Source organism: Patella vulgata, chromosome 2 (assembly GCF_932274485.2).
Source record: "Patella vulgata chromosome 2, xgPatVulg1.2, whole genome shotgun sequence".
NCBI lineage: Eukaryota > Metazoa > Mollusca > Gastropoda > Patellidae > Patella > Patella vulgata.
In genome coordinates, this window is record NC_065880.2 from 22,054,514 (window position 1) to 22,082,275 (window position 27,762).

The following is a 27,762-nucleotide window of genomic DNA, read 5'->3' on the forward strand; positions in this document are numbered from 1 at the left end:
ACAGCCCAGATAACTCGGCCTTTTATCAAAGGGTCCTCTGAACTCGCATAGAAAAAATTGTGTGTAGGCCATATGAAATAGCTTTAAAAGTCCACTTCAACCCCTTTAAGGATTTTATCTTCGTAGTTACTAGCGACATGTTAAGTGTAACTAGTCGTGTTTGATTGGGACAAATTAATTACTTGTGCCAGCTATATACGCATTAGCATCCATGTTAAAGAAACCTTGACTGCTGGAAGATAGAGGATAAAATGAGGAATTTGAATGTACCACTATAGTCCTAACCTAAATGTCTGCTAAATAAGTGTTTAATAACAATGTAGCCAAATGCATCATTTGTGTCAGGGAAGTATCGGTATTTTAAAAGAAATAAAATTTGTTAGATTGCATATTATGGAATAGTCGTTTGGGACAAACTTGCAAAGGTAAGTGCTAAATAATAAGGCCAGCTCAATTTTTCGGCATAGGTCAGGAGATGTATGTAAGCAGGGCTAGCACTAATCCCAACCCTTATCCTCATCTTGCCAACAATCACATGCCCTAACCTTATTTACATTTCCTTGACCTTGACAAAAATTGAGCTGGCCTTAACAAATAAATTTAGCCAACTTTGCAAAGTTCCCGAATTCATTAATTTCCCCATTGACTTCAAAGTTAATTCTGGCCTCTTTGCCCATCTCCAACTTTTCCCCAAATTTTCGTTGGGATGAATGCTTTTCACTACAGACCGAGGAACAAATGGTCATGTCTTTGCACTAAAATTTGTATGAGGTTGACCACCAAAATTTTGAGACACACAAACTTGAAGAAGCATACTAAAAACATGTAACTATAAGCAGTTGCCGTACATTATTATCACCGTAACCAACCTGATAACTCTGTTATCCCTCCGCCTCAAAATCATAAATATTTACCAAAACCTGGCAGAAAATGTTAATTCAAACCCTCTTCGTCCATTCTAGACCAAAAAATCAACAAAAATGGACATGCAAAAGGGGAGAAAAGATAGACGAACCGAGGTGGTGGAATTTAATGGTGGTCTGCATCCCAATACTTAAATTGGAGTTGCTTCCCATTGATCAATTTGATTACTATTTTTAGAAATCATGCCCTGATGCACAACTACATTCCCAAGATCTTTAAATATTTAATGATGACACTAATAAAATTCATAGACCCTATTTACTTTTCTCAATTTCAGTGGCAGTATACAGTAGTAGTATCGTAGTATTCATACTTTTTCTTGATTCAGAAAATGGGTCATTCAAACTCCGGTGCATCAGAAATCAATACCTGTGGCGGATGTTGTGAATTTTTCTCCCCAAGCTGATCTGGGTGGTTTGTAACGAATAATTTCATTTTAACTATGGTAGGTACTTTTAGAGTGATTTGTAATTTACCGATATACTTTCGTGATCATTATCAACTCTGTGTTTTTGACCTTGCAGTGTTCTGGCGTCTGAAAATTGTGTTAGACTAGATAGTAGATCTTGGCGTATCAATCATTATAATCAATGTCAACTCAATCAATGTGAATGCAATATATATATATATATGTGAATGACATAAAAATTCTAAATTCTTGGCACAGATCTAATAATAAGCCATACTACTAGTAGGGCTACGTCGCACTGATCAGCAGTGAATTTTCGCTAGGCCGCTACAATCACTGATAAGGATGACATCGATGCGACTTAATGAGCCAGAAATATTAACCTTTTTCCTGCGACAAATTAAATTCTAAAACATTTTTTTTATGTATTGGAAAAATAAATAAAGGCGTTTGACGTATTTGCAGGTAAAAATTATTTCCTAGTGTAAATGGGTATTAAAATGACTACTGTCTGAGTTTTGGTAAATTTTAAACTGATTTCTTCGATTATGAACTACTTAACTTTGGTTATTATAAACTTACCTGTGTGTTTGTAATGAACTCCCGTTCGATAAAATCCATTGCACAACTAATTATCACAACGATGAAAACAAGTTCTCTCTTGAAAAATTGAAATATCACAAACTTTTCCCAGAGAAAAATACCAATATGGAAGATGGTTACGTCACTCTGCGGAAGATATCATTTCGTATTAGGGGTGACAGAAATTCAAGTACAATTACGACAAGAATCCATGACCACTCGGACCAAAGACCACTCGGTTCAAGACCAGTCGGACCAACTGATAGACCACTAAGCCCAAACAAATAGACTACTCGGACCATACAAAAAGACTATTCGGACCCAACAGAAAGACGACTCAGACCAATAATAAAGTGTTGTTTTAATAAATTGATAATTGCGTTTGTTTTAATATGATTACTCGAACCAATAATAAAGTGTTATTTTAATAAATTGATAATTGTGTTTATTTTAATATGACTACTCGAACCAATAATAAAGTGTTATTTGAATAAATTGCTAATTGTGTGTGTTTTAATATGACTACTCGAACTAATAATAACGTGTTGTTTGAATAAATTGATAATTGTATTCCAAATCGCAAAATATCGAGAACCACACTTGTAGTCACGTTTAAAAAGGGGCATATAAACGTCCGGTCTTCGTATTATTATGTGCTGTTTATATTAACGCATCAAGGGCGGATAACTTGAAAACGTGTCTCCCCCCCCCCCCCATATATAGTAACCCAGGGGTTAGTGGGGTAGAACGGAATGAAACCACTGGGGATACCGCGAATGTGGAAAAAGTAAAATTAGGCTATCAGACAGGAACAGTATACCCGTATATGTACATACCGAGTCTCATTGCAAGAGTAAAGAAAAATTAGGTTGATATTTTTTTTTGGCACCATTATTAATTAATTTTAAAACAAATCGTTGATTTTTTTTCCGTACTCAAAATTGAACCAAACAACTCTAAATATAATAATTCCGTATAAGAATTATTTGCTTCTTTGTATTGTGATTTAATAATAAATAAATAGCATATTGTCTAGCCTTATAATATAATTTAATTGGTCCGACTGGTCTTGTTTTGGTCCGACTGGTCTTAGTCCGAGTAGTCTTTGGTCCGAGTGGTCTGGATACCTACGACAATTGGCATTGAGTTTGAGCGTTCACACACATAACTACCCGCATTCCTGTATTTAGTTACCGTCTTTTACATTCTAGTAAAATCTCTGCAAATTTTATAGCTTTACTTTTTGAAATATTTTGTTCTAATTATTTGATTAGCGACTCGGATGGGATTATTTACTTTTGAACACGCATGCCGCACAAACACAACTATACATTCGTTTTACGGGCTTTATCACACTTCGGTCAAAACTGTTGAATCGAGAATTAATGTTCCGCTTCTTACGGGGTCATACGGGCTTAGTAGCATTATATACCCACCCGGGCACCCAATAGACACGCTGAGGGCTGCCGCAACACGCTTAAAGATGTTACTGAAGCGGTTATTATTCGATCGAAAGAATGCGTATAAAGTTAAAAATACACTCAGAGAATTCGGAGGTAAGCTTCATGATCCTTGTTAAATTATTTATAACATAAAGAAGATAGGATATTTATAGTTTATACATGACTTTATTTTTACGAGTATCCGTGCAATCAGTGATATTTTAATTGTGAAGAAAATTTGATAGACTGGCGATCAATGGTTTCCATATAAATCTCCTATGTAATTGCCTTCAATTGATATTTTTCGTCGCCCAAACCCATATACGATCAAAATGATCGCGCTGTCAAACTATCTTTCAATGTTAACCAACCCCCGCAACAGGTATATTGGATTCGACCAATACGTCACGAAGACATTGTTGACATCGACTCTGTCGAAATTACAAGTAAATTTTCAAATTTTTCAAGAGAGAACTTGTTCTCATCGTTGTGATAATTAGTTGTGCAATGGATTTTATCGAACGGGAGTTCATTACAAACACACAGGTAAGTTTATAATAAACAAAGTTAAGTAGTTTGTTCATAATCGAAGAAATCCGTTTAAAATTTACGATGGTTCACACAGTAAAAGGCAGCATTCCACCACCCGAAGCAGTAACGTCTTATGTAAACAATGCAAGTGCCATTTAGCCAATGATTGAGTCATTGACGCCGCGTGCTGTTACGGCACGTGTTCAGGCAGTCATCTTTGACAGAAATATTATTAGACTCTTAATTCTCTGTGAAACAGATTGTGTCTACATGTACGTACCACCTTCCAATTCATTTTCTTCCTCATTTTTATTTTCCTTTGGTAAATAACCCTCGGTCTAGTAAAAAAATACCCCTTAGAGATTTGTAACCGAATAGCCTAGTGACAGTGTTGAAACTTGTATCCGAATATTCGTTCACAGATATAATCTCACGGATATTCAGATACTTTAACTATTCATGCTATCCAATGCTTTGTGCTGTTTTGAAACAGCCCCTCTCCTCGCTGCTATCTCATAATATTTAATGAGCAATAATTTCCTGCAAACAAGGCTGGAAACTTATCAACAGATCTGAAGATTTTAGTCTTTCTACCCCATACAACTGTTTTATTACTTTTATATAGTCGTAAGCACAGTTCAAATATTAGATGAATGCCATGACCCATGGCGAGCACCTAGTCGCACACTTTGCCGATGATTAGAGCTGTAGCTATTCAGCATGTTCACGCAAAGTCACATGGTATACACATGTGTGTATGGTCTTTGTTTATTTCATCTGCTAAGTTTAGATAGCCACGACTGGCCAAACTGGCTGAATCTTATCTTAGTATTCCAGCCACCTTGGGACAATCGGAGCGTGTATTTTCCACCATGGGAAATATAGTTACAACCAAAAGATCAAATCTGGATCCTGAAATGGTCGACCATCTTATATTCTTAGTGAGGTTTTAAAAAAATAAAACGCTGTGTTTGAGCCAATAATCAATTATTGTGATAAGAGATGGTGCTACATGTATATATAGTTAGATTATGCCATATGTACATGTAGTCATTGTAGTGTACTGTTAGTGCTAAGCTTATATGAAGAAATAGAATAAAGAATGGTGAAAAAAAAGGTATACAGACTGGCACATTTTTTAAATATTAGAATTGATCTAAATCAGTAAATCGATATCTTATGAAAACAAGTCATGTAGTTCAGAAAAAATTTTGTCCCAAAAGTTTCTGGTGACCAATAATCAATCAATTAGTTGAAATTTCTGGTATATTCAATCGAATGCTTAGTAAACATGGTTTGTTAAATACTTTGTAAACCATATATTTGTTCATAATCTTAAATCTACAATATTTATGTTTTCCAATAAAACCAAATTTATAAGTTAGGTTTAGATTTTCAAAATCACATGAGAGGTTGATATCTTCACTGAATTGCCCTACTACAAGTACTTGTGATCTACCGATATAGTGAACGGAAGGGTATAATTATGTAGTGCGTATTGTTTGTGCTCTATGCCACATCTTGTCAAAACTTTAAACGGTGATAACTTTGCTCAGTAATTTAATGGAATTTTCACTGTATTCATTTTACATCTCTTTGCCCACATTTTCACGTGGACGTATATTGTGGTTGCCCCTGTCCATCCTGACGTCTGTCCACAACACTCTACAGGTCACAATTCTTATTCTGTTTTGATGAAACTTGAATTAATATATAGGTTTATCTCCAAAAGATCTTGATTCCTTTCGATATTGGCATGTATCAGTATCGGATTGAAACTTCATGGATTTTGGCCCCTGATTGTACGAAAAATCGTGTTTTTAGCTTGTGGACACTCTAGAGGTCACAATTACATTGTATCATCCGATTTGGATGAAACTTGAAATGTATTTTTATAACCCAAAGATCTTGGTTCCTTTCGATGTTTGCTAATATCGGACCGCATCTTCCTAGATTATATGGCCCCTGATTTTACGAAAAATCATGTTTTTAGGTTGTGGTCCCTCTAGAGGTCACAATTTTTATCCCATTAAAAAAAAATGTTCATATATATCACTGCTACACCATAATCATGGTGGAGTTCGAATCACGTGAAATTCGGAAAATGACAGACAAAATGGCTCGATCCTTATACGCAAATAGTGTTAAAGTATGTAATTACTAATATCAAGGTTATGGACCCTCTAGAGGTCACAATTTTCATCCGATTATGATGAAACTTAAGATATGTAATGAAAAAGTATATGAAATACCAAGGTTGTTGACCCTCTAGAAGTCACAATTTTGATTGAACTTAAAATAATCCTGAAGATCTCGGTTCCTATAGATATTCATGCATATTGGGATGTAACTTCCTGGATTATAACCCCTGATTGTATGTAAAATTGATTCTTTCTTTGAACTTGTTCTTTGTCTATCTCTTGAAAAATGTGGGCGTATCTTGCATGGCAACCGCTGGTTATTTTAAACATCTTCAGTGTAAATCATTGTATTCCATATTATGAATGTTCACCTGAGTTAGAGTTGTGGCTGGTTGGTCTGAGGCATTTTTATCTATGAATCACAAGTCTCAATATTTTGTTCCACCTTTTTTTGACTGTTTACTCTACTTCATCTTTCTCTTACCTTAAGACTCTAAAATATTTCCTTATTTACAGTGTGGTACAAAATGTTTGAAGAGTTACTGCCCCTGTCATTGAAACCTTGTAAACACTGTACAGGATAGACTTTTTTAAAGATTTCTTTGAAAACATTAGTTAGTCATAAAACGGATTCTGTTTAAAAGGCACAGTCGGCAGTCAGTTTTATACATACATGTAGCTATTTCCCCTGACCTGAAAACTTAACAACCACAAATCAAAATGCAGTTGAGGGTCAGGGGTGGGGGGCATATATTTATGCCTTGGCTGATGGCTCACACCACTGTATGTTTCGTTCAATTACTGAAGACCCAGTTACAATTTAATCAAGATATAGAGATACATGAACCATTCATTATGTATGTTAGTACCAAAAGAACCCAGTTGTGTTGAGCAGACATTAAACCCCATTCCTTTCTCAAGAAAGTGAAGCAAATGATTATGTAATTTGATTGCACTACTCGCATACAAGGAAGATGTGTGTTTAAGAGTTCTACACTGTAATGTCTATTTTGGTACTAAGTGCTACCCGATATGATTGAGCAGACGTCAGTAAATGAGAACATTTCTTCTACATACCTGAAGTGTATATATATTTGGTATCGCCAACAAGTTGCTAAACTTAGTTGAATCATTGGCTAGGTGAGATTGTGATAAGAAGTTTGTTGTGGTTGGAAATAGACAGGAATTGGTGTGAGAGGAATTCAATTTTTTTTTCCCTAGTAAGATCTTAATAAAAGTAAGTTATCAAGTTATTAAACATTTATTGAAAATAAGAATAACATTACAATGAAAATAAGAAAAGGGTTTTAGTAATTACAATGTTAACCTAAAATGATGTTTGAACAGAAATTAATATAAAATTTATCAAAATACTGAATACATTTAAAATGTCGGTCAAAAGTTGTAGGGTATTTTAGTATAGCTGTATACATAATACATAGTAATAAGTTTATTATTTGAAAATAGAGATATATTGAATGAAGAGATAACCTACCAGTATATTTAATCAAATAAATGTAGAAGACATGAATAAAACATGATTTTAGATAATAATGATAAAGATTATATTGATTTTTAACATGATGAAATAAATACTATTCTAACTTGTTACATTATTTTGGAAAGTATCTATTGTACATACTGTTTTATTCAATCTCAAAATAAACAATCTCAGGAAAATTTATTTTTGGTACTTGCACATGTGTCATTAATATTTGTACCAATGAGTATAAAGTACAGTCACTCTTCACTACTGAAAACTTGATTGTTACACAGGGAGGAAGTGCAGCAATGCATAATTAACCTCTTTCTCTTGATTTTTAAAAATCCATGTCAAATTTGTTCTCTATCTAGATGTTTGTAGCTATACTCGTTTTAATAATATTGTTCTTTCTAATCCTGTATATATCTTATAGATTGACTAATTTTTTAAAATGTGCTTAGAAAGTTATGACAGATTTCAATATCCCGATATACATGTAAATGTATAGTCCATCAACATAAATCAAAGAATAATTATTTTGTCAAGCTTAAAGCCCTATAAAGTGCTGATGCCTTTTTTAACCTGAAAAGTTTAAGCTAAACCCTTGGGCTTTTTTTATATAAAAACTACACTTTCTTCTACCAGATATATTTGTGGTTTGATTCTACATATGCAAAATTTAACTGGCAGTTCAGTTCTGAAAACAATTTTCAGTCAGAAGAGATTAATGTTAAATAAATATAGAGATTGGAGATATGAAATTAGAATAACATTTTAGGAATTGGGCTAAAGTTAACTGACAGTTTGTAGAACAAATTGTGTAGGTGTTAACCAGATAGAACTGGTTCTTGGAGATAAAAACAAACTCAGATGTAAACAGTTTTACAAGATGTAGGTGTCAAAATTAGACAGGTAGCTGGTTATGAGCACTGGTGGGTTTTAATTAGGTCATAAAGGTAGGTGTAGCAACTAATGAAATTTTTGAATCAAGGAAATTGGAGATTAATTTTTTGAAGATTTTATATTACTTTTTGGTTTTAAAAGTTCTGAAGGTTGTAGGGTTGGTTTGTTTTTATTTGTACAAGAAAATCAATGTTAATTGCAATACATGTATCTAGTACAAGCTTACATAAGGTCAAGGTAATACATGTACCTAACCTAGTACATGTACTTAACAGTGAAAAATCTCTTTAGTTTTTGAGGTGAAGTGAATATTAAAGACACAGCTAGCCAGATTGTTCACATACATTTTAAAAGTTAAAACATGTGTACTATATTAATATAATAACTTTTGTTATTGTGTAATTTTAAGCACATCTGAGTATAAAAAAACCTTTATGTAGATTGTACGAAAAAGATAGGAGAATTATAACTTTATTTATTTAAGACCCAATTAATAGATGGCAATCAATAGAAACTATTTAAATCAACATCAGATGAAAATGGTCGATTTGAATAATTTTTCCACCAGATTATTTTTAAGAATAAAACTATTTTTGGTTATGTAATGTTTTAAACATTATATTTAACCTTTATTCTGGCATGTTTGGGCTTAAAGATGATATGAAAATATGAGGGAAATATTCCAACTGTCAAGATTTCTTTTACGTGCATGCCAACGTGTACATGGAACCTTGTTTTTTTTTATCCCATCCAAACTACTACAGGCTGTTCTGAACAAGGGAAGACTTATCAGAAAATTGAGATTTGAACTTTCTCGGTCCACACCAGAATCGAACACGGTCCCTCCAGGTTAGCGAGCCAGCACCTGGTAATATTTCCATTAAATGAAAATTACTCACCGATTTATTATTTTGTTTATGTACATGTATTATTAAACATACCTTATGCAAGAACTAAATCTGCCTATTGCAGGTCTTTCATTTATCTAAATTATTAATTAGACATTAATTAACTTATCCAGACCATATTCAACTCTCGTTGCCATTGCTAGCCTGTAATATTTAGCGAATTGGAATATATTATTTTTTAAAAAATAATTAAACATAAAAATGGATAATCGAGACTTTGTTTTTTATCATACCGACTTTAGTAATGATGATCGAGGCTAGTCTAAAATTCAAAAGCTAATATCTTGGTTCAGAGTGGAGCAATTTGACTGAAATTTCATTCTCATGTATTATTAAAATATTAAAGGAATTTAACAATATAACTTTTATTTTCTTCGGTAATCAATTTCTGAAATGTAATGTATGTTTATACAAGTATTACAAGCCTTGCTAATGAAAGAAAGAGATAATGATCTGGAATCTGAAAAGATAGTAACATTACATATATAATTTACTGATTCTATTAGATTTGCCATTATGATGGACAGTATTAGGGTACCTAACTTCAATAAATCTGAAATGAAATGAAATGGGGTTTAACGTCCTACTGTTCTGCTCCTAAACTGGGCTAATGAATACGGGCATACGCCATACAGTGTGCTATGAGGGAAATTTTGCCCGGGTAGCGGCGCTTCAATAAATCTAAAATCTACATTGTGTATTTATAAATTCTATTAGATAGCTATAAAATGAATCATCTGTAAGAAACTCATCTGGTAATAACCTTTACTTTATGAAATGTTTAGCTGTGTTACTACTACTATTAGTAGGCATTTTCCAAATATGAGTGGGCTAAGGGTATATTATATTTAAATGTCTAGAATTCTTTGAGTTTGGTAAAAAAAAAAAAAAAAAAAAAGGAATATGATAAAAGTGTTAATTTAATTAAGTCTGAGTTTCTTTATGAGATTTGTATTTGTAGCTTCACAGATAACAATCAAGGATAAGATGAGCCGATCTTGCCTTCCCCTAGCTGTTGACAGTTTCAGCCAAAAATGAAACTAGAAGTAGTTAGCAAACAGGCTTTCACTTCTTAATATTCTGAAACTAAAATTTGATTGTAAACTGAACACTTTTTTTTTAACATAAATCAAAAGGGTTTAGCTCATTTTATCCACATAATACCATCAGAAAATAAATGTTAAGTGGAAAATTGATAATGTAGAAATACACTTCATTTACTTTAATTAAAGAAAAATATAACAAAAATATAGTTTGGTCTACAGCAAGCATTATGAACTTCATGTTGTGATCTTACCTGGAACAGACGGGCTTCTGATATCCAATATTGAAGACAAAATAAACATTTTACCATTGGTACACGATTCGTGTACCATAATACATTTCAGCGCCATTTGTTACAAGGGACTAGAAGAACAAGGCTAGACATATTCCATAAGCCATGTCAAACGGTGACGCCATATTCTTATCTGGAGAACATGCACAATAAATACTATAAGTGTATACTGGAATAACCAGACGCTAGAGATTACCATTCGATTGAGACTTCTGGTGTATTTCAACGAACATAACTGATTTAAAATTGGAGTAAAAACAGAAAAGATTGAATGAAAATCGGTTTATATATTCATATTACATTATTATTAGATAAAGATAAACGAGAAAAATAAAAAAATCCCGTGCATTCCCCTCTTTTTATACGCCCACATTGAAATGTGGTCGTATATTGTTGTCCCCCCCGTCCGTCCGTCCGTCCGTCCGTGGACGCTCTAGAGGCTAAAGTTAATATCCGATTGACTTTAAATTTATATACAGTGTTTAAGGCCATGAGACGAAGAAGCCTATTGATTTTCAGCGATTTCCGATAATTACTGCCAGAGTTATGGCCCTTGATCACTTCAAAAAATCTTGTGGACACTCTAGAGGCCAAAGTTAATATCCGATTGACTTTAAATTTATACACAGTGCTTAAGGTCATGAGATGAAGAAGCCTACTGATTTTCAGCAATTTCTGATAATTACTGCCAGAGTTATGGCTCTTGATCACTTCAAAAAATCTTGTGGACTCTCTAGAGGCCAAAGTTATTATATCCTATTGACTTTAAATTTATACACAGTGCTTAAGGTCATGAGACGAAGAATCCTATTGATTTTCAGCAATTTACGATAATCACTGCCAGAGTTATGGCCCTTGATCACTTTGAAAAATCTTGTGGACGCTCTAGAGTCTAAAGTTAATATCCGATTGACTTTAAATTTTATACACAGTGTTTAAGGTCATGAGACGAAGAAGTCTATTCATTTTCAGTGATTTTCGATAATTACTGCCAGAGTTATGGCCCTTGATCACTTCAAAAAACCTTGTGGATGCTCTAAAGGCTAAAGTTAATATCTGATTGACTTTAAATTTATACACAGTGTTTGAGGTCACGAGACGAAGAATCCTATTGATTTTCAAAGATTTCTGATAATTACTGCCAAAGTTATGGCCCTTGATCACTTTGAAAAATCTTGTGGACGCTCTAGAGGCCAAAGTTAATATCCGATTGACTTCAGATTGATACACAGAGTTTAAGATCTTGAGACGAACAAGCATATTGATTTTCAATGAATTTTTATGACTTGGAACAGCTAAATCCATGATACAGTATTAAAAGTTTTGTATACAAAACGTTAGCATGGGGCAGAACTTTATAAAAACCAAACAAATTCTAATGGTTTTCTGAGTTGTTGCTCTTAATCAGATTTTAGTGTATTATAAATGTTTCATTACCGAAAAAAGTAAAAATATGCGACAACTCTTGTTGACTGCCCGGACAATTTAGCTGCTGTAGGCGTATGTTTCGTTGCCTGGCAACCTATCTTTATTCATTCTGTTCTTAATAAAAACATGGCAATGCACAGACTTTTTCTAATTTGTTCGTTATCTTTTATCTAATGACAGCCAATTCTTTTTTTGAATTGTCAGATATCCTCTCACCGTCCCATATAATAACTTTTCAACTTCAACGGAATTATCAGTGAAATGAAATTAGATCAATGGTCTGTTATAGCTCGTTACATCAGTCAGATACATAGAAGGATAACTCGTGTTTGTCATGTTTGTCGTCACTTCCCGTTTTTTCATGTGCTTGTTACACATCTCGCGTAGCAATGATCTCTGTGTTAAAGTTATATTTGGGATGTATTTAACCAGTTCTATCACATATTTTATAATGACTGACACCAATATTGTCCTTTAATAACATTGTTCAACAATTGTCAGTCAAATCAAAATAGGTCACAAATCTCTGTATAAAACAATTTCCAATCATTCTTATTTCATTAATATAAATATAATGGCCAAACTTTTGATGATAGAGTATTTAGACTCGTTTGTAATTTACTATTAAGAAAATGTTTTCATTGATAGTTGTGAGGTTTTTGTAAGAGATTGTTTCTGTGTTAATGATGTAGGCAAGGTGATATGCATATAAATACTTGACAAGTTTGCTTTGTAAACTACTGTTATAAGGTTAACAACATGTATATTGTGGTATAAAAGAGCTAACAAGGATATTATAATCTAGGCTACTATTATCATTATAGATATATAGGTCTATATAACTTCTATTGGCCATTAGCCAACATGTTGTCATTGGAGTGTTTTGTTTGGTTTCGAATTTATTGAATTGGTCTATGTCATAAGTTGGTATTAAGAAGTGAACTGTACCTCTCCCTTGTTTTATTAATATAGAATCTCACTTTTTTTAGATAATTTGGTTGCAATAACTAATCTCCTGCAATATAATGTCTTTTGGTAAGTATATATATATCTCTATAAGCTTATATAAGTATAATCTGGATTATTTGTAGAATTAAAGTGTGTTTGCCTAATAGGATTAAAACTTGTGTGTCATTTATATATATTTTCTACAAATGGTTGCTTGTGTCAAGTGGTTACAATAATATAGTTTTAAAAGATTATAATGGCCATTGATGTAAATAATTCATGTTCATATTGCCAATATTTTTTTTTAATTATTAGTCAAGGGAGTTTGCCCAGGGGTAATTTATGTAACAAATAAAGAGATTTTCTTTACATTTTCAACTTCTCGAAAATCAATAACGTTAGTTAACCAAATTTCATATTCAGCTACTAGAGGTGGTGAGGATTTAGTTAATATGAAGAATTTCCACACCTCAAGCAAAGAGAAGGGACCCTTGAACATGTAAAAATTAATTATTGTTATTAAGCTTTGTTCATAATAGTGGGGAGGGTGGGGGCTAGTGTGATCTTAAGGGCATATAAACATAAATCATAATATTTGGAAGTTGGCTATGCCTTTTTATGAGTGATTAAACTACCAAATAGGCTTTTTTACTAATTTTACTGTGTCGACTATGGAACTCTGGCTTTATTTGTAGGTGTCAACAGATTGCGAAATGAAATGAAATGAAATGGAGTTTAACGTCCTACTGTTCTGCTCCTAACCTGGGCTAATGAAGACGGGCATACGCCATACAGTGTGCTATGAGGGAAATTTTGCCCTGACAGCGGCACTACGGCCTACTCTTATATCGAATTCCAACTGCCAAGGGATCTTTTACGTGCACGCCAATGTGTACACGGGACCTCGGTTTTTCGTCCCATCCGAACGACTAGACAGCTTTCCTTGTCAGCCCCTCCGTCCTGCATCACTGACAAGGGAGAACCACGCCGGAAAATCTGGATGAACTTTCTCGGCCAATGCAGGGATCGAACACCCGACCTCCAGGCTAGCGAGCTAGCGTCTTACCCACTTAGATTGCTATCCTGCAAACAAATTAAAAAAATTAAACCCCATTCCATTTGACTTTCCTTTTGTCAAAAATGTAAAAAGAAATTCCTGACATTATCATTAATATTATATGATTTACTTTCTGTACTATATATAAACATTTGGCTAAGCCACTGAATAATAATTATGTAAGCTTTTAACTTCCTAATATAAAATTGTCTGCTGTTTGTTTTTTACATTCTCTTTCTCAAAATCAATTAGATTTAAGTAAATTTCTTGATCAGATAAGTAATCAGTTGATATGAATGTGCCAAAATGTATTTCAAATAATTCCAATTATCTGAATAAGTTTCTTTAGTAAATAATGGAAAAAGGGATAAAAAATATTTAGTGTTAGTTTATTACTAGTCTTTCTTTTACTAGTTTTAGTATCAGAAAACCTTTCATAATAATCCATTATATTATATTTAGCATCATGTATTTATACATCAACATGTAGTACCCCAATCACCAGCTTGCTAACCAGCTTGCTAAAACAATGATTAATTTAACAATTAGACTTCATATATATCACCGTCTTCATTAGCCCAGGTTAGGAGCAGAACAGTAGGACGTTAAACCCCATTTCATTTCATTTCATTTCATATATATCATCTGCATTTTAAAAGTTATGTAGTGATTTTAAAATATCATTGATTTATATAACATTTAGGGGGTTGGATGGCCGAATGGTTAGTATGTGCACGCTGTATCATAAGGTCTGTCATTGAGTCAACTGGCGTGGTTTCAATTCCCTGGTTGTACGTGACAAGGAGTAGGGTCGTCTGTCCAGCCTCATGGGTTTTCTTCGGGTCCTCTGGTTTCCTCCCTCTGCTAAATGCCCCTACGCACAAGTGAATCATTGAAATAAAATTGAACCATGTGTTAGTCCCGAAATGACCTAGTTGTGTTGAGTGGATGTTAAACCCCATTTCTCTCTATACATGTATATATATAACATTTGTGTGTCTACTAGATCTGTTCTGTCCAACCTTATGTATCAGTTTTACCATACTTACATACCCTTTCAAAAACATCTGGTACCACTTCTCCTTTGAGATTTTCTCTTGAGATTAGTCGATTGTTATTTGGTTTGCTCAATTACCGGTAGTATAGATTGATTGTGTTTAATGTTGGTTGGTTATTATGGGTTGATTTTATCCATTCTAATCTTTTGGTTAGAGTTGATCCAACCCAATCTTATAGGTTGGGTTGAGATGATCTAATACGATCTTATAAGTTATAGACTGAGTTGAGTTGTTGAGTTGATCCACTCCAATCTTATTGGTTGATTTGAGTTGATCCATTCCAATCTTCTTGGTTGAATTGGGATGATCCATTTCAATCTTATAGGTTCATTTGGGATGATCCATTTCTATCTTATGGATTCAGTTGAGATGATCCGTTTCAATCTTATGTATAATAAGATATACCCACAACATGTTAGCCTCAAAATGGTCTCACTAAATGCTATAAAGGTTACATCAAATGCTGATTTCATTATTTGAATATTCTAAGTCATTATTCGAATGCTGTTACAGCAAATTCGGATATAAATAACTTTTGGTACATTTCAGAAATTGTTAACCTTTCCAATCAATAATGTTTTCTTTATCTAGTGATTGTTTTAAAAATATAGGTTGATACCATTGAAAAATTTCATTACATTTACATCTAGTTTTAATTGATAATCGGGTAATGAATACAATAAAATCAGTTATTGTAAAACTATTTGAACATTATAATATTTTTTGTGCACTAGTAAATGCAAATTATTCTATTTCAAGACACTGGTCATTTTCTGTCTGTAATTTTATTCCACATTAGAGCAATATTGTGTTTATATTTGTTAAAAAGAGCCAGTTATGAACATCCCAGATATGTGCTCCTCAAGGCCGGCTATACTATAATGTGATGTATGTGATCAAACTAAACATTGCCTTACTCATGTTTAAGACCAATAAAGTTTTGAAGAATATATGTAAACAATCCATATCATTTTATTGTAAAAACGGATTCCAATTCTAATATTCTTTTGTCCTACATATGTACATTATGTACATGCATGTAAAGAATGAAACTGTTTATACATGTACCATACACAATGTAATATTCTATGTAATAAAACTTACAAGAATGTTGAGGTGATGGTATCACTTCTGACTCATATTGTGATTGCCAAGACAAACAGTAACTTTCTTTTTAAACAGGTTTCATATCCACTATATGTACTGTGACTGGATTGCTTTCAGCTATCTGGTGTTTGTATTTGTACACAAGTTTAGTTTTAAAGGAAAGTTCATTAAAAAAAAATTTAAACTCCACGATTTGATCACAATCACTTGTAAACAATCTTATCATCTGAATCCACATTTAATTTGGTCATATTGCTGAAATGTCTGTCAACTGGGATTCATTCACAGTTTCTTGTAAATAAGTTCTGAGAAAGTTAATCATGATATTTTTAAAATGAATTTAATCACAGTATAATCGTGAGGATTAAAATCATATTGAAAATCAGTGATTCCTGCAATTATTTTTTTTATTGTCTTTTCCGTGTATTGCTTAAGCGTTCAACATTTGAAACACAGGGCATTGCCTTTTTTCGAGAGAAGTATCCTGTTGTCTTGAGAAAGCATGGTGTGTATTTTGTCTGAAAACAGTTGTTTCAAGTAGAAACTTAGAAAGTATACAAATCAACGGTGAAATATTTGAATTAGGCTTTAAAAACGTTTACTACCGTAGATCCATTGGGAAATCAGTTACTGAGACAGAAGTTCTCAAATTAGATGCCATGGATTCCACCATCTTCAATTAATTAGTACTATTTTGGTGATTTGGTCATCGTTAACGAAAATTATATCGTGGAAATTTTTTTTAACTTTTCGGTACTTTTGGGCTCATAATGATAATGTTTTTCTCGATAGTAATTTTAAATTGTGTGCCTGCTGCATCTGTGTCAATATTTGTCTACCATATACATGTAGGGCTAGCTATATGTTCACATATATTAATATTGTAAAAGTTTTAATTTGTTAATCTATTTTATGGAAATGTAGAGGGCAATAATGTCCAGGTGTGATAAGGAGTGACGTCCATTTATTAATGTCAATAACCTAAACATTCATTGTATTCCATAAATTCGGCTAAATAATTTCTTATTCAGCACAATGATCTATTTGTCCCTTGATATTGAGAGGATCTAAGTCAATTTGCTTGATTTATTTAAGTACAGTAAAGCTATTCAATACATATTTTATGTAAGTAACGTATAGTTATTATCTCATGTATAATAAATGTCAATAAGTATATTAAGTAAAGTACATATAATAAAATAGTGAAAAGGTAGTTACATGGCTATAAAGTAAATTCAAAGGAAACCAGTGTATGGTACAATTGATTTATAGGGAACACATATATAATATCAGAATGACCCCAGCTTTATTTATTTTAAACAGTATTATATTTTTTTCCGTCCTTTTCAATTAGACCACCCTTAAAACCTGTTTTTACCAGACAATAAAATTATTCTAAAGGATGGGAGAAATTAAAACTGTTAATGAATTTTTTACATTTTTTTTCAGTTTGATAGGCTTAATTAATAAAACTTAACAACGTGCTCTTATTTGTTAGCCATAAATTTGAAAACACATATATACAATGTACATCAATAGCAAAAAAGGCTAGAGGGTGTTTGAAAATAGTGGAGGAATGGCTGATTTTTTAAAATACATTAATAAACTTAAGCTTATAGAACTGAGGATAACAGCCCCTAAAAAAATATATCTTTATTTCCATAAAATAAATGACAAATAGGTCATGGTGACTGAAAAATTACATCCAAAGTAGTAATTATGATTATTTTATCAGAATTTCCCAAATTATCGTGGATCAAATCATTTGAAATGATTTTAATGTGTTCACATCAAAGAACATGCTTATAATGACGTAGCTGCTGATCAGTATTCCATCATCATTTGAGGGATTTTAATATCTTAGCAAATTATAATATTGTGTATGTTGAATCTCTAAATGGAATATGATGGATTGAAAATTTGTGATCCTGTGCAGAGGGTATAAACCATTCAGTGACATTTTATAAAATGTTGGGTAAAATCTTTTCATTGACCTATTTTTAATCCAATTGAATCTACTGTTGATATTTTTTTTTTCTTAATTAAACATTAAAGTTGAATAATCAGTTTTAGTACATTTTAGTATCGATTTAGCTGTGAATTATTAAACATTGTCCGAAAAATGCACAGTTGAGATTAATACCATAAATCATTCTATTTTAACCAACATGTGGCACTATTCTTTAAAATATCACTGTTTTATAGACCTAGTTTCATAAATTGTATTTGTCTTTAGATGTGAAGTGGTAGTGAATGCTGAATTACAATGTTGTAAAGTTGATTAATTGTAGTAAAGACACAACAGCTAAACAACTAGCAGACTATCCTTAAAATGTTTCCACGGAAAAGTGTTTTTATTTCCAAGAAGGAATCACATTTGATGTCTTATATTACCAATGGTTTGTACCTAAGTGGATTGGGAGGTGTCACAAGAGAAGGAAGTCTGGAGAGTTTGAACATTACCCATGTCCTCAATGTTGCTGTGGAACTTATGTCTTTGAAATATAAGTGTGGGGATAGAAGTGTTAATGTCCGATATGTTCACCTACAAGACAATAGTCAAGAGAATATTCTTCCATATCTTAATGAACTAATACATTATATACATGATATTATTTCAAAGGGAGATAATATTGTGGTACACTGTGTTGGAGGTGTGAGCAGATCTGCAACTATTTGTATAGCCTTTATGATTAAATTCCACGATATGACTTTACGCGAAGCCTATCGTCATGTCTTAAAACAGAGAAGCATCATTCATCCAAACAATTCCTTTTGGAGAAGTTTAATTTGCTTTGAAGAAAATGTCTGCCAGTCTACGTCTGTTGAGTTATTACCATATATAACTGGTATGGTAGCAGATGTATATAAAGATGAAACTGAAAGACGTATTTTGATTGGTTGGATGGATCATGTGTTTTATAACTGGTGTCTTCATCTTGTCATCCTAATTTTACAGATTATTTTTGCATGATCAACGGCTTTTACAGAACTCATTATAATGCTCATGTAATCGTTATTCTTCAGGTGAATTTCATTAGATTTTTTATTGATACACCGCTGATCATTTTCTTCTCTGTTTGATCTATGTTGCAATATTATTAGTTCATTTCATTTCAAAGAAAAATTCTTACTAGATTAATTGGAATTCTACAATATAATCCATTTTCAGATGTTTTCATTTAGACATTGAATGTCTTTGTTGTAAAATACACTGTACTGAGTACTGTGACTGATCTTTTTATATAACCAACATTTAACGCGGATGTATGTCGGCCTGTCCACAATTTCTTTACATGTCACTAGGTCAGAGTTCTATGTTTTTGTGCACCCACATTGAAATGTGGTCACATATTGTCGTCGCTCACTTCCGTCCGTCGGTCGGTTGGTCTGACGTCCACAATTGGTTGTGGACACTCTAGAGGCTAAAGTTAATGACCAATTGACTTTAAATTTATAAGGTCTTGAGATAAAGAAACCTATTGATTTTCAATGATTTTCAATAATTACTCTCAGAGTTATGGTCCTTGATCATTTTGAAATATCTTGGGGACGTTCTAGAAGCTAAAGTTAAGTAAAAGTTGCGCCCCTTCCCCGCAATAAATCCCATAATTCTTTCATTATTATTAATAAACGTGAATAGTGGCGACGAATTAGGATTAATTAAAAAAACATAGATATGACCCATGAAGTGAGATATTTTACTATAGTATGAAATAAATTAATGTTGGATATTGAACTGGCAATGCAATCAAATGGATTTTCTGAAATGGCATGCTTAAATTAATTTCGTGGGCGCCGACATTTTGTTTTAGGACTAGTTACCTTCCTTAGACATTGTTTATGATAATGTAAAAGACCGAATAATCTAGCCAATGACCCATTATTCTCAAATGTTGACAACACATCCAGACTAATATACGTAGAATATTTTTCTGGATGATAGAGACTACAATGTCATGTCAGCTGTAAGACAGCACAAAGATATTTTATAAATGGCATTTGTCTGTTGCTAAATTTATTGAGTTGTTGTTCTCTATAAAAATCATTTATTTAATCCATTATAAATAACTGGTTTATGGAATATTTTAATGGGTTTTTTTTTACATTATGTTATTTGTGTTATAGGATAGGGAGGATCATTAATATGCATGGAAATAATGAAACTCTCAATGAAGATCCAATAATGTATTTAAAAAAAAACAACAACCTTTTACAGGTCATGTACATCAATACAAAATTTCAATAATATACAAAAATTGTGATATGAGTCATTAACATTTTCAACAAAAAAACATCAAATTTAAGTGGAAAGAGAAATACCCTAAAATTATTTGCCATGTTGTGCTTACCATTGGTTTATTACCATATACTGGAATTTACTTATATTCGTACATGAAAACTTATCACACTTTATATAGTTTAATTCTAAATTTTATTGAAAGGTGAAATATTACAATATCTACTGGTAAATTAATGCATTTTCATACCTGCACATTTTTACAACTATTTCATTATCATCTGCACTAGTAGAGCACAAATTTATTTTAGATTGTTTAACATCAGTCAATAAACTTGATGATTAGGAAAGAATTTGGTTCTATATAATACAAAATGTTAATTGGGAATTTACATGTTTCTAATTAAGTGTGAAGAAGAAGTGGTAATTTGGCATTAAACATTCATTATGCAAGAGCTAATTCTGTCTATTGCAGGTCTTTCTTTAGTCCTGAAATGTTATATAAACTATTAATTAGACATTTATTAACATGAAAAGATCTTAATCAACTCTCAGTGCCATCTTATGTGTCAGATTTTTACTGGATTTGAATCCGATCTGCTGATCAATGCTCATTGATGATTAAATTAAAAAATGGTTAATTGAGACTATGCTTTTTATAGTACCGACTTGATGATGATCGAGGCTGGGCCTGCTGGGCTTAAAATTCAATCAATTATATCTCGGTTCAGAGTAGAGCAATTTGACTAAAAATTTTAGCATATTCCCTTTACATTATTTAGTTTGTAACTATTATAGTGAGGACTGTCAGCTCTTTATCTAATCTTCCACAATGCTCCTTTAAGTTACCTGGCAAACTATATTATTATCATTTCACTTAATAAACCAACTAAAATTATGTATATTTTTATATTTTTCAGGCTTGTCAACAATGGAATTAGCAATGTTTAACCAAATAGCTGAAATAAACGAGCACCTCTTCCTGTCTAGTGCTGCAGCGGTGCGAGGAGAAAAGATCCGCAGCCTTGGTATCACCCACATTATCAACTGTACCCAGGATGTACCAAATCTTGATCACCATGGTATAGAAACATATCAAATACATATAGATGACGTACCATCTGCTCGTCTTAATGTCTATTTTGATTGTTGTGCTGATAAAATTCACCAGGTAGCATGTTCGGGAGGTAAAACATTAGTACATTGTGTAGCTGGAGTCAGTCGTTCAGCTACTATATGCATGGTGTATTTAATGAAATATTACCGAGTCAGCTTGCGGGAAGCCTATTTGCATGTCAAGAAACGGCGGTCTGTTATTCATCCTAATTTAGGATTTTGGAAGCAGATGGTGGATTATGAAAGAACCACTTTGGGTAGCAGTTCGGTTAAAATGGTTCAGTCTAATGCTGGACTTATACCAGATGTCTACATAGAGCAATATCGTAACTTGGTTACATTTCCAACCACAAATAAATCATCTTCTTCACGATATTCAAATTACTCTAACAGTACAACCTCTCCGCGGTACAGTAATTATTCAAGCTCTACATCTCCTCGCTACGATTATACCTCTCGTCACAACTATTCGACGTATGGAAGCTCATCTTCTCCAAGATACGATATTTTGAATTCTTTGACCAGTTTGACCTCGCCTAGGTATGACGTCACAAAGAATAATGTATCCCCCAGATACGACACCTCCAGTACTGCCCATAGACTGGGCTTTATTAATTCTAGTACCAATGGTGGTACTAGTCCTAGATATGGAGGTTCTAGTTCCTATAATACTATGACTAGATATGGTTATTAATATGTATAATATATGAATGGTGATCAAATAATAAATTATCAAAGTAATAAAAGAGAAATCAATCAGTGGTCTGTGCTTCATTGAACAAACTTTAAAGCAGCAAGCTTATAAATAGACTTCAGGTTTATTTTACATTAATTAGGGGAAATCATATATTGAGCACAAAAGTTGTTAAAATAATCAGTACCCATGAAATTATTATTTTTTTTAACGTGGGTAAATACTACAATATGATGAAAATTAATTAATATGATTAACGAGAGAATATTACTTGTTAATTTGCTGATATGAATTAGATTTGGCTTATATTTTGTGATTTTATTTTATTAGAATTTATTATTCTTATCGTATCTTTTCTGATTGGATACCAGAGCTAATACCGAAATTAGCTGGAGAATATATTTATATAGAAGTTTATTTACATGTCCCAAAACAGGATAATTTAGAAAATTACCAATTTAATTATAAAAAAATACTACCATAATAAACATATAACATGTTTGTGAATTGTAAGAGAGAAAATAAAATGGAGAATATATTTATATAGAAGTTTATTTACATGTATAAATATATACATGTTTGTGAATTGGGAGAGAGAAAATATCCACTGGATGAAGAATCCTTGATCTATTCTCCTTTGTCTATAATAAGACCGGGACAGACTACTGATTGATATATCTTCCTGTTTAAACTATTTGTTTTATAATCTAATTTGTTATATGTATTGTTAGAATGTATATCTATTGTCTTCATAAATCTAAAAATGTTTCTGTTGTATACTTGAAATGATCTCATTCAGATATTTATAAATTTTTCGGGGGGAATAAACATTGTCTACAATAATTACAGGTATTAGGCATGATGAAAATAAATTTAAGAACCTGTATTTTATGAATAGATTAAGATACATTGTGCATTCTTCAACATAATGAATCAAGTTTGTAAGGGGATTTAAGATATAGGTAAACCAAATACAAGAATTAAGAACATCTTGTAGTCTATATATTTTTATGGTGTTGGATTCAGGAGTGTATTGTGAAGACAAGCATAAAATTTTAAAACACATAAACGTTTTGAAGTAACTTTCATTACAAAAAATAAATCTTGTGACAAGAATTCATTATGAAAATTTCCTAATTCAATCCCTTAAAGCACCTGTGCAAGTTTTGAAATGGTTGTGAGGATTTCATTAGTTTCCAGATTAAGTTCAATCTCGGACTATGTAAATGTGATATGACATACGTCAACATTTGACATGTTGTTCTTGTCTAGTCATTACTTGTATGTAAAATTAAATAATATATGCCATCATACATCATCTTGTCTTATTGTTTCGTAAAGAGTTACTGGAGAACTGTTGTCAGTTTGGTACTATTTCTTTATTTTTATTAATTGTCAAGATATTGTTTGCCCCTTTCTTCATGGGTTACAAAGCAGCCATGATAAGGTTTGTAAGTTATTAGAGTATTATATTTTGGCACATAATGTTTATATACTCATAATAAATTTTTACCAAGATATCTCGCACATGGTAATAAATTTTTACCAAGTACTGTTATCTCTCAGATGGTAATACATTTTTACAAAGATATCTCTCACATGGTAATAAATTTTTCCCAAGATACCTCTCAGATGGTAATAACATTTTTACCAAGATATCTCTCAGATGGTAAAAAATTTAATTTATCCTTTCTCAGCAATGTCTCCAGTAACTTCTGACTTGGTCACAGATGACCTTGTGACAAGGTGATATAGTTTATAATGGCTATATAATATGAGGTTATTATGTGCATATAAATTATTATTTTGTATATTAGATTTTTTTTCTTTATTATTTGTTTATTGGTTATTATTATTACATTATATATACATGTTCATGTCTGTATATTAAGCATTTCCATTGATCAGATTTTTTGGACATATTTTCTGTGTCCTGGAATGATTTATTTATTTTCTAAATAACATGTATCACTATTATATTTTGTTTAGTATTATTATCATTATTATTATTTTATATCATTAGTCTTTTAATAATGGATATTACTTAATACTGTTCTTAAGGCAAACATATATTTGTAAGTTGTCTCAGGGGTGTGCAAACTGAAAGGTCCTGATATTATATTTGGTAGAAATATGTGTTAAGTTGCATAACACGTTGTCCTTATGACAGAAGTTACGGAAGTGCAAGAAACTATCAATTTGAAATGAACTGGGATTTAACAACCTACTTTTCTGTACCAACTGGTCTAATAACGACATCCATATGCCATCCAACACGGGGAGACATCCTGGTTAATGAGTCATCATGGCTACAGGAACTGTCGAAAGGAGGAAATAATGAAAGTTGCACACCTTTAATATTATTATTATACTCTTGAATTTTAGAGTTATTTATTTAAAGATGTTTATTATACCAAAGACATTTATAAAAGGTTTTTTATTGGTTTTATTTAAATGTAAAACATCTAAGAAAGTAGACTATAGACAAAATGCACATCTGTGTACATAATTTTCGTAGTTGCATTATTTCAAATACATCTAAATATATATTAAATGTAATCTTTTGAAGAATTATATCTCAAGACAATACATCTTCACAGGCCATTGTTTTCAATTATTAAGAAATGGCATACATGTTCTAGAAGTCTGCTTCAGGTTATGTTTGTCATTTTCAGCCATGATGTAGTTTGATATACATGTACTATCAAAACTAAATAAATCAAGCTTACTACTGTCTTGTGGGAAGCATTATACTGATTTTGCTGACTCGATAAAAAAAAAATGACTTATGAAGATGCTTTGTCTTTGTGGTCTGAATCCTTAATAAATCAAATTCAGCTAAAACTACAAATTCTCCAGCACTCCTTTTAGTCTCATAATCACACTTACGAGATTAACTGGAAGGAAACCTGCTGCAGAGGTTTTTAATATATCGTTTTATTGATCGATGATGGATATACAAGATATATTAATTATAGATTCATGTACCTAACAGTAAAGTATTGATGTTTGTTTTCTAATAATCATTAATGTGCTTAATCTCTTTATCTGTTATAGGGCACACCATCAATAATATATTTACTTAAAAGTGATAAAGAAGATCTTGCCATTTGGTCCATACATATTATGCATTAAAGATAAACTCAGGTTATGTAAATTATGCATTAAAGTAGTTGTTACCAGTTTCAAGAAAGATATTTCAAACTGAAATATTTCACTGAATGCAATGATTTTACTTAGAAGCAAAGGTATATTGTTATAAAACTGATCAGGGTTTATAACTAGGAATATTTTTAAAGGATAAAGGATATGTTTGTTCCTTAGGATTATCATAATTTGGTATATATGAAACCTGATTTATTGTAATATTGTAATAATTTCAATACATACAAAAAATCATTATCTCAGTATCTCAGGCCTTTTGTCACCCTCAACAGCATTTTATTTCATTGGTCAGTTTGGTACCCCCAACAATATATAGAAACTATTGATAATTTTTATGCCAGTTCAAAATTTAATCTTCTAATGAAAATGTAATGAAATTATGTTCAGGGTGATTTGAGCCTCTATAATTTTTTTGAATAAAAAAAAAAATATATTCATACTCGTATGATTCTACTATATAATATTACGTATTAATATTCATTGTTTATTTTTCATAGTCACATTCCTCTGTTGCTTTTTTATATTTTGTTTATTAGATGTGTGTACATAAATATTTTAATTTATTGTTACTCATTGTATTATTCACTTTTAGATATAGCAACAAAAAAACATGGTAGAAACTGTTAAGAGACCAATGTTTAGGGTTTTATAATGATAGGTTGTTTTTTTTTGAGTGAAATAAATAAGCATGAGAAAAATATACATATGTTGTAAGGATTGTTTTAGTGTCAAATAATTGAAACAGGTATGTATGTAGCTTTAATCAAAAGCTTTATAAGGAATTCCCACAAAAAAATAAAAAATAGATTATACAATATTATTTTTTGTGTATTTTGACCCCAATATTTGGTTCTTCATGTTGAAAATATGTAAATGAAAATATTTGAAATTTTAGAAGATAATAAAAACCTGAATTTGAAATGTTTTCTTTGTATTAGTTTCAAAATAATAATAATACTGGAGACCCTACTGCCAGTATCCCATTTAGCCAAGTTATACAACTATACCTACAGATACTAACTAAAGCATTCTTTATACCCTATTTAAGGATAATCCCTATTGTTTTTGGTGAATGCCTGACCCCCCCCCCCCAGGGGCAGAGTCACACCCATTTTGTCTTTGGGTGTCTGTGTGTTGCCTATAATTCTTAATGGATCATCTTGGAACTTGGCATATGTATTCTTTATAGCCTAAGGATGGCAACTATTGATTTTGAGCCACGGCCAATTTTTGTGTTAACCGTCTACAGACTGCAATTCTGAATGGATCATCTTGGAACTTTGCTTATTTATTCCTTATACCGTAAAGACAGCAATTATTTATTTTGGTGCATGCCCCAACCCTCAGGAATGTGGACGTATATTGCAGTGGTACCGATGCTCTTGTTTTAATAGTCATTCATAGACAAACAGTCAATAAAACGAAAAACAAAATCATGTTAATAGGAAGATGATTTCCTAAATTGGAAATGTACAATAGTACTCAATATTGAAAGATTTATGAAGAATGCAAAAAAATTAAGGACCGATCGAAGAGAAAGGCCAGATATAAAGAGCCTTTGATATTTACAGGGGGTGATGACAATGTATGATAAATGTATCCGGATGCCCTACATGGCGAGAGCGACCCATTTCAAATTCCCATCACTACTTTTCAGCAACAGTCCATAGGGAAGAGAATGACGATATTTTTTTACCCTTTTAAAACGACTGCGTATTGAGGACAGTAAATTAATGATTATGAAAGAGGAGTTCAACCTTTGACAAGAAAAATAGAATAACGCGGATCAATCGGGTATGATGCATAGTTCTGTCCACGATTCTTGTAACAGAATCGTGTTACCCCGCTGCGCACTGATAACGTTATTCAGCGTTTTACACGATCGATCCCTTTGCTAGAGCCACCCCGACGCATGATACATTAAAATTTGATTGTATGTGTTGAAGTAAACATCGACGTTTGTTCTAGTGATCTTAGTTATAGGCCAGCAGATGCAGGGCCAGATTTTATGAGTTTTTGTTCCACCCATCGATCTTGTGGCCAACGCCGGATTAACCATGGGGCATCACCAACCGCAGAGGGCCCCCCACAAAAATCTCAGTTGCGTCCAGCCCCCTCCTCTAGAAATGCCATCATTTCATAGCACTCGCATTGATTGGTCCACTGAAATAACGCCAGAATGCGCTAATTTTGTGGCAGAATTTTATTTTTTCTGGGGTAGGTACTTCTAAATGGCTCTACACAAGTGCCTGAAATGCAAGGAAATCACGTTTCCGGCCTCCAATTTCTG

General features: G+C 32.3%; 1 protein-coding gene across 6 annotated transcripts; it reads left to right on the forward strand.

The window, feature by feature from the left end:
* Nucleotides 1-1,263: 1,263 nt before the first annotated feature.
* LOC126809499 (dual specificity protein phosphatase 14) lies at nt 1,264-26,393 on the forward strand. Of its 6 annotated transcripts, none has more exons than XM_050534114.2 (3): nt 1,307-1,369; nt 13,077-13,122; nt 21,418-26,393. In XM_050534114.2, the coding sequence occupies exons 2-3, from the start codon at nt 13,113-13,115 to the stop codon at nt 22,305-22,307; spliced, it is 900 nt and encodes a 299-aa protein (XP_050390071.1). In that variant the 5' UTR covers nt 1,307-1,369; nt 13,077-13,112; the 3' UTR covers nt 22,308-26,393. The 6 variants fall into 6 exon arrangements, with proteins under 6 accessions (XP_050390074.1, XP_050390071.1, XP_050390073.1 ...); XM_050534113.2 differs by lacking the exon at nt 1,307-1,369 and adding an exon at nt 7,135-7,266; XM_050534115.2 differs by lacking the exon at nt 1,307-1,369 and adding an exon at nt 8,407-8,468.
* The last annotated feature ends 1,369 nt before the right edge of the window (nt 26,394-27,762 follow it).